Source organism: Polyodon spathula, chromosome 11, assembly GCF_017654505.1.
Source record: "Polyodon spathula isolate WHYD16114869_AA chromosome 11, ASM1765450v1, whole genome shotgun sequence".
Taxonomy (NCBI): Eukaryota; Metazoa; Chordata; class Actinopteri; order Acipenseriformes; family Polyodontidae; genus Polyodon; species Polyodon spathula.
Genome location: NC_054544.1, coordinates 23,183,430 through 23,192,701, shown reverse-complemented (window position 1 = coordinate 23,192,701; position 9,272 = coordinate 23,183,430). Strand labels below are relative to the sequence as shown.

Sequence of the window (9,272 nt, the reverse complement as noted above, 5' to 3'; positions counted from 1 at the left end):
GGACAACAGGACTATATAAAATATTTAATGAGATATACAGTGCCTATAGAAAGTCTACACCCCCTTGAACTTTTATCACATTTTGTTGTGTGAGGATTGTTTTCCACTTATCTACACACCATATTCCACACTGTTAAGAGGAAAAAGGTATTTATTGTGAAAAAAATTATATATTAAAAATATAAAACTGAAAAATCATAATTGGATTAGTCGCCACCCCACTGAGTTAATACTTGGTGGAAGCACATTTTGACAGCAATTACAGCTGTGAGTCTGTTGGGATAGGTCTCTACCAACTTTTACACACCTAGATTTGGCAATATTTGACCATTCATCTTTAGGAAACTGTTCAAGCTCTGTCAAGTTCCTTGGGGAGCGCTGATGAACAGCAATCTTCAAGTCATGCCACAAATTTCCGATTGGATTTAGGTCGGGGCTCTGTCTGGGCCACTCAAGGACATTTACCTTTTTGTTCCTTAACCACTCCAGTGTAGCTTTGGCTGTGTGCTTTGGGTCGTTGTCATGCTGAAAGGTGAACTTCCGTCACAGTTTCAGCTTTCTTGCAGAAGGCAGCAGGTTTTCCTCAAGGACTTCTCTGTACTTTGCTCCATTCATTTTTCCTTCTATCCTGACAAGTGCCCCAGTCCCTGCTGATGAGAAACATCCCATAACATGATGCTGCCACCACCATGCTTCACAATAGGGATGATGTTCTTTGGGTGATGCGCTGTGTTGAGTTTTCTCCAAACATAACGCTTTGCATTTATGCCAAAAAGTTCCATTTTAGTTTCGTCAGACCACAAAACTTTTTGCCACATGGCTACAGAATCTCCTGAGTGTTTGTTTACATACTTCAAATGGGATTCAAGGAGGTCTTTCTTGAGTAATGGCTTCCTTCTTGCCACCCTACCATACAGGCCAGATTTGTGAAGTGCTTGGGATATTGTTGTCACATGCACACTTTGACCAGTCTTAGCCGTAAAAGCCTGTAGCTCTTACAAAGTTGCCTCTTGGTAGCCTATCTGAACAGTATCCTTCTTCCTCGGTCATCCAGTTTGGAGGGAGGGCCTCATCTAAGCAGGGTCTTGGTGGTGCCATACACCTTCCACTTCTTAATAATTGTCTTGACCGTGCTCCAAGGGATATTCAAGGCCTTTGATATTTTTTTTATACCAATCCCTCCGAAGTTCTTTTGAAAGTGCCTTGGTTCTCATGGTTGAGTCTTTGCTTTGAAATGCACTACCCACCAGAGGGAACCTACAGAAACTGCAGAATTTATCCTGAAATCATCACTACACTACAATGTAACACAGGTGGAGGACACTTAACTTGGTGTGTGTTTTCGAAGGCGATTGGTTAAACCTGAGCTAATTTAGGATTGCTATTACAAGGGGGGTGGACACTTATCCAACCAAGCTATTTCAGTTTTTATTTTTAATTAATTTTCTACAAATTTCTAGAATATTTTTTTCACTTGGAAGTTGTGCGGTAGGATGTGTAGATAAATGGGTGTAGACTATGAAATAGGGTAGGAAAGCAAAATTTGATGACCTCTCCTGAGCTGCAAGGCAATAAAAGCTTTGGGCATGCCCAGTGCACAAAGTAGGACAAATTGACAGGGTAGGAAAAAATGGCGTTACACTGGCACAAATTATGTCAACAACAAATGCTTTACATCAAGACTAGGAGTGGGGATTTTACACTTGACATTCCCTACAGACATCTTTATTGCTTGCAAAAAAAAGCAATTTCCTTTAGTGGAAATACAAATTCCTGCAACATTCAATTACGTAAAAAGCAATTTATGGAAAAGCATTGACAATTTTGTAAGATATACATTGAACGCTGGTTTGTAGTGAACAGGCAGTGTACATTGATGTTTACCAATTAATTGCATATTTACAAAAACAATATTTTTTTTCTTATCTAATCGGAAACAGACAAGCTGCAAACAAAAAAAAAAAATAATTGAAACGAACAAAGGACACGTTGATTTTTTCATGAAGCATATTCAACTTCATTTTGTCATTTTGTTTCCTTCATCGTCATGTTCTCATACTACAGCATGCAGGCTACCATACATCACCTGACCTAGACAGTTCTCACCTTTTCTATTATCCCTTTTAACTTGAGCTCAACACCACGTACTGTTTATCCCTCATTGGACAAGGAAGCTATCTAGTGTGCTCTCTTGTTTCTTGGAGGATCCTTGGCGAGTTCTGCAAAGCGTTGCGCATACTCGCAAAAATCTGTGCGGGCGCGAGTCTGCTTGAGATCGGAAATGCGCGTCCCCAGCGCAGTTTGGCAGGTGGAGTTGCAGTCATTCTCGTGTCGGGGGCGCGCTTTCTCGCCCGCTAAAGTAGAAGAGTCTATCGAGGATGTACGAGGAAGGTGCGGGGAGGAGATTATTTTTTTTTTGATACAATATTTTGATACCATCTTTCGTTTACGAGCAAAGGAGAATTATACGCACAGCGTTTCAGTCAACAATAACAAAGACTTGTAGTGGGTGTTTCATAACAAAGTGTAGTTTTGGGGGCTTTAAAACAACAGAACAGAAAAAAGCTATTGCAAGACCCGGCTTTTAATTTAAAAATAATAATAGAAATATTGCTTGCACGAAAAAAAAAGCCAAATATGTGCTCCTTACAGATTTTTTGTATAGCATCTTATTTCCACAGTATGGTGCATCGTTATTGGTAAGCTCTGGGAGGAGAGACTGTTGTTGCAACGTAACGGTGCTGCGGGAATGCAATACAACACACATACACGTACATACGTACCATTTTTATGTTGAAGACGCAAAGTCGACAATTTCATCAGATAAGGAGGAAGTTTGTTCGCCTTTCTATCCTCCAGCTGAATTGAGAATATTGGAAAGTTAGTCGTCTCGCTGCAAGCTTTTTATATAGGTCTAGAGAAATACCGTATTGTGGAGTATTTGGGATATTATATTAAAGGGCTGCTTAAAACTAAAACATGTATGCCGGACGCAAAAGGAGAAAACCTGTTCAAAGAACGTAAGTTATAGCTTAATTCATTTTTTAAATGTATTTTTCCCCCACACCTCACTCCCCACACCCCTAACGCACCTGTAACTTTCTGCACCCCTTGTCTTCTGACAGGTTATCGAGGTGTCCCTCAACTGAATGTTCCATATTTTAGTAATTTGATGTTGCAGGCTATAGATGTAAAATAAAAGTACAAATATAATCTGCTTTAATTAGATTTAAAAAAAAAAAAAAAAAAAGGTTGCAACATAAATATGTATGGACCCGATTGGACGCAACTTATGCTATGATGCTACAACATCATTTTGCGCTTTTAAAATGTTTTATCTAAAAGTTTAGACTGCTCTCTGTCTAAATGAAAACTAAACGGGTATTTTGTGCCGAGAAGTTCGTTGAAAAAGGACAGGGTATGCAACTGTTTTTCTCGTGAAAAACAGGTTGCTATACCGTGAATTGAATCTGAAAATCAATTTGCTTACCAGTTACAGTGAAGATATTTTAAAAAATGTGAACAATAATATTTGTCATTTATTCATCATGCCCTGCTGAAAATGTAACGGTTCATTCCGAAACTCTTTTCTTTGAGTTATTTCTAACGCACATTAACATTATAGGCCTACTGAAAAAAGTAAATACTGCATTAGCGGATGTGATGTATTGGATCACCAGTGTCATTTAAAATCACAACGTAATATCAGTAAAACAAATACATGCTTGATCTGATATTATTTTATTATCGTTATTTGTTCCTGGGATTATTTGGTAGTTTCATCAGATTTCAACCGAATTTCATAGAGATCACCCAGCAATATTTTATTGTGACAATTGCATTGGACTTGGCTTATTGCATCAAACACTGCTTTTGCCAGTTATTATTAATAACTATTTATTTATTTATTTATTTATTGTTATTTAGGGTGATCCACTAGTTGAGATTATTATTATTATTATTATTATTATTATTATTATTATTATTATTATTATTATTATTATTATTTAAACTAAATACATATTATAATCATTCTGAGACATGTTTAATGTCAAAATGTTTAAATAAGCATTGCTAGCTAACATGTATAGTATTTTGATTGGAGACAAAAAAAAAATATAACGCTGATTTATCAAATGTAATTTGATACAGTTATATATATATATATATAAAAAAAAAATAATAATAATATAAAACTCGTCAGCCATTGTAAAGCGACCCCTGAAACAAGTAAAAGTAATAAGAACAGTGTACCTAAATTGTATTCATGATATTGCTCAGAAGTACTGTATTATATTATTTTTGTCCAGCTAAGACAGACAAACAAACAAACAAACAAACAAACAAACAAACAAATAAATAAATAAATAGATTTTAGGATAGCATTTTACATCCCTCATGGGGATGTAAAATGGGGCAGCACAATATAGTATAAAAGAAAGTATAATATGCGTTCATATAGTACAGTATATTGTGGGTTTCAAAATATGCTGTACAATATGTATTATGTCAATATTGAAATAAAGCAGTATATGGAAAGTATTAATCATCTGAATATGTCATACTGTATATATTTTAGTATATATGTATTAATTATTAGTATCCTGTGATTCATTTAATAACTTATTTTAATTTTAATATCTACATGTAAAGCTAATTATTGTTGTTGTTGTTGTTATTATTGTTGTTATTATTATTGGATCATATTATTTGAAGTACTGTATATATTAAACAAAAAATAAACACATAAATAACACTAGAAGTGGAAAAGTGGGAATTCCAGTTTTGTAGTTTAGCTCAAGAAGATATTTTAGACATTTAATTTTTTTAACAGGGAAATACAAAACTATAACAAACTACCAGCCATTTAGCATTCTTTAATTCTAGCTTATTACGTTACTTTTTGTTTTCTAGAAAATTGTGTTAACCATGCAGGCCAAATATTATTCAATGAATCTGCAGAGCTTCAGTGAGTGTTTTGATTGGCCAGAAACACCGCCAACACCTGCCTGGCTAAGAGCAGATGTATGTAGACAGGTGTGTAGAAAATGAATGGCCAGAGACACAGCCAACACCCGCCTGGCTAAGAGCAGATGTATGGGGACAGGTGTGTAGAAAATGAATGGCCAGAGACACAGCCAACACCCGCCTGGCTAAGAGCAGATGTATGGGGACAGGTGTGTAGAAAATGAATGGCCAGAGACACAGCCAACACCCGCCTGGCTAAGAGCAGATGTATGGGGACAGGTGTGTAGAAAATGTATGATGTCAAATGTCAAAGTATGGCAAGGCAGATAAGAAATGTCCACTTCTCTGTAATGAACTGCAACAGATCACTTTGTACTAATGTAACAGTGTGTTTTTGCTGGTGCCTCAGTGATGACTGGCCGTCTGTATGCAGACCAATGGGTGTATTACAAAGATATCCCGCCTGCCATTCTTAATGATTGACTGTCCCCGATTTTGATCTTTTAAATGTGTTGCCACGTGTGAAAATGGAAGTCTTGCACTGGGTTTTCATTGCTCGTATGGGATTATGCTGCACTGTAAAAAAAAAAAAAAAAAAAAAAAAAAAAAATGTTGATTTTACTGTAAAAAAACTGGCAGCTGGGTTGCCAGTAATATACCGTTACCTTACAATAGGGTCATGTTTTTTAGAGAATTAAAAACCATACATTTACAGTAAAATATCATAAAAACACACAATTAGCAAAGTTCAGAAAATTAACCCTTAATACAAAGAGTTTTATGCATTACAGAGCCACCACAGCTGCAGCAAGTTTCAACCAGCAATAATCATACCTCAGATTTACTGCATAGGCTGCAATACTGCCAGTATTGAACTCAGCAGAGAACAGAGATACAAATAAAGGGAATAGAAGGCCAGCATACTCCAAGGTCTGACCTACCACAAGATGGTGACCACACAACATATGAACAAAACACATAAAATGGTGTGGGAACACAAAGGACATGTAAATTTACATGTAATTGTGCAACCGCACATCACATTTAACACACAATAACACAACTAACACTGTTAAAACACTACTATTTGCAATCAGCCCTACAGTGGATTCTGGGAATTCAGTTTTAATGTAATTATATGCAATGTCTACGGTATTTAAACGTCAACGCTACCCATGTTTTTTTAAAAGAAATGTGGTCTGTTGAAACAATGGAAAATATCTGTTTTTACCTTTTTAATGTAAAAAACTGTTTGTTTTTTAAAGGAAATGTTCTGTAAAAATAAACATCTTTTCTTCTTTTTAGTATGAATGCAATTTGCTGTTAAATTTAAGGTAAATTGTCATTTTATAAGAGAAGGCAATTTACCTTCGCTGTTTACCATAATTTTGCTGTTGAACTTACGGACATTTTTTACAGTGTGGGGGCGTGTTTGTTTGGGAGCTCTGATGCGACAGTGCAATGTGTAGTCCAGAGGATAGAGGCATTACATGACAGGTTCTGGCACTCTGAACACAGTGCTCTCCTAGATTTAATGAAGCCTGCTACCTGGGGTGGTTTTTTATTGGAAAACTCCACATTCACAATGCAGCGGTAATGGAGCAGTGGTTGAGGAGTAATAGAGGGAACACAGTTTGAGGTTATTTAATGTCATTCATATTGCTTGATCTCTTATAATTGTATTGGAACTTGCACAAAAGTGTGGACACATGGAACCGGAGACAGTTTTAGCAATTGGTTTTTTGTATTTTATTTATCAGTGATATTTACTTTCAGATTACAATTTGCATCCTTGCCTAATTAAATTAAACTGTACCACCACACCTGCATGAGCTATTTTAAGAATGTTTTTTCAAGGAAATGTTTTGACCAATTATTGCAAAAGACAATCTAAAACAATATTAAATATGATCTCCCCATTTAAATTTCTGGTTTTTAAATTTAAAAAAAAGGCATACTTGTTTTTTCTGTCGTTTCTAAAGATGTCATTTAAATGTGAAAAATAAAATCTTGTGTGCGGTCCACAGGGTTTACTTTTTAAATGTTATCTGGTGATGTGTGTGTACTGAGAATGAGGATTTTTATTTATTTATTTTTTTTTTTAAAGCATCTTCATGCATTTTCACCCACTGAATGGCTGAGTGCCAACTATATTTTCTGCAGCAACCATAACCACTTGTCCCAGTACAGCATTGGGCTTGAGTCCATTCAGAAAAAGTGTGTCAACCGATTGGCATCTAGTCAAACCAATTTTCTTATGAAATGCAAATGTTAAAATAATGCTCAGCAAGAAGTATATCGATGTTAATAATAACGGGAACAAGAAAACAAAAGGTACATTTTAACAGTATAAGGATGCAATTGCAACCTACTGTATAAGGGGGTACAGCTTTAAACATAACATTATTCATAAGAACAGACTTTCAATCAATCAATCTTTGTTTTATATAGCGCTTTTCATAGTGGACCACCATCACAAAGCGCTTTACAAGAAGGAGTAACAAGAAAATCCATAATACTTTAAATACAGAGAAATGCATAATACATGATATACATTACAAAAAATAAATGTGTGAGTGAAAGTGTCGTAAAAAGGGTCCATCATTCATTTGCAGTTCATTTATCTGAGAAAAAAAGCTTTATTTTCTAAGAACTACTTATAGTTTGTAGTTCTGTTTACCAAGGCAAATACTTTCAAATACATAACCCTAGAAATATACACAAGCTGACGACAGTTTGATCTCTATAGGGTGTTCACAGTATTCAGTAATGCAATGGATTTTCTACTAGCTGAACAGCAGAGGGAAGGCAATTTTTGTTAATGGTAGCAGGCGATTGACTCAACCAGCAGTGCTCACTGTGTATTAAATTGTGTGGTTCTAGGGTAAAACATCCACCTGCTGAAGGGGTGAAGTCAAACCCATCCAAGAGGCATCGAGACAGGCTCAACTCTGAACTGGACCGGCTGGCCAGCCTCTTACCCTTCCCAGGTGAAGTGACCTCCAGGCTGGATAAACTCTCCATCCTCCGCCTCAGTGTCAGCTACCTCCGGGTGAAGAACTTCTTCAACAGTAAGTGTCTCCCGTCATACTCCCAGGGGCTGCAAGGAATTATGTTTATAGTGGAAGTGGTTCATTCATAATTATAAAATGGCAAAAATAGTACTACTGTTCATTTCTGATATCCAGCTTAACCCATGCCCATGCTTAACTACAAAACACTCAGTAGGAACACAATATGGTGAATAATAACATTAATTTGAACCAATTGTGTCATTGTTTAGTATTTGCTGTTCAGAAGATGTGAACTGAGCTTTCAATACTGCTCGAAGAAAGTGGCACTTTTGCGGATTGATTTTAAGTTTAATTCTCAGCTGACATTCCAGCGGACATCTACTGTCTGATAGAAGCCTGTTAGAGCTGGAAGCTCCTTGGCTGATGATACTGAATCATTTTTCTAATTCCTCTCAACCGCCAATAGCTTTGACCCAGAAGATACTGCTGGGGTGAAATGACACAGGAACTGCATATTTATGAGATATCCTGAAAATAAGGCATAACAACTGAAAACTTTCTTTGAACTAAATTAGTTCCATTTGCAGCAGTGCAACATAGGAGATTTATGAAGTTATTTTGTTATCTACTTTACAGATAATTTAAATTCAACAAGATTACAGAGACTAACTGAGACCCAAGATGCAGACAACAATTTAAGAAACAGTGTCTAGTGGGAGAAAATGAAATGTAGGGGGATATAAAGACAGATATAAAGAGACATTGCTGATGAACTGTGGGAAAACTCACAAGGGTTTTCAGGGGGTGTACATGTTCGACTACCATTTTTTGTTTGTGCAATTAATATGAATGCATGGTACTAGAGGGCACAGCGCTTTCTCCGATGGAGATCATTATTAAGACCTGGCATTGGTTAAATTGTAGGAGCTATTGGTCATATCAGTTCATTTTTATTTTAAAAAGAAGTATAACTGCTATGTATAACAAGATAAGTCTAATGCACTTAAATGAAGGACTTTTAGTTTTAGGATCCTGAAAATTTGTCTTTTTTACTTGTTCTGTGCATATCTCTAACCTTCTTTCATACAATACAATATAAATTAGTTTCAGTGCTTTAAAATAGTTGGTTGTAATTTGTAGGTATGCAGGGGAGGGGGGGGGGGGGGGGGGTCTGTATTGTTTTTGAGGGTTTATTTGTGCTTTTAGCGCAAGGTAAAAAAAAAAAAAAACATATCAAAATTAGTTTACAGGTAGAACTACAGATCTGTTTATGAGTCTGGTTGCCTGGTT

General features: G+C 36.1%; 1 protein-coding gene across 1 annotated transcript; it reads left to right on the top strand.

The window, feature by feature from the left end:
- Window positions 1–1,452: 1,452 nt before the first annotated feature.
- LOC121323079 (aryl hydrocarbon receptor-like) lies at window positions 1,453–8,110 on the top strand. Its single transcript, XM_041263817.1, has 2 exons — window positions 1,453–3,020; window positions 7,852–8,110. Exons 1-2 carry the CDS (start codon window positions 2,980–2,982, stop codon window positions 8,108–8,110), a joined length of 300 nt encoding a protein of 99 aa, XP_041119751.1. The 5' UTR covers window positions 1,453–2,979.
- The last annotated feature ends 1,162 nt before the right edge of the window (window positions 8,111–9,272 follow it).

Coding starts and splice junctions, on each gene's coding strand:
- LOC121323079 (XM_041263817.1), top strand. CDS start 2,980: ATGTATGCCGGACGCAAAAGGAGAAAACCTGTTCAAAGAAC. Junction 3,021..7,851: donor AGAAAACCTGTTCAAAGAAC/GTAAGTTATAGC, acceptor GTGTGGTTCTAG/GGTAAAACATCCACCTGCTG.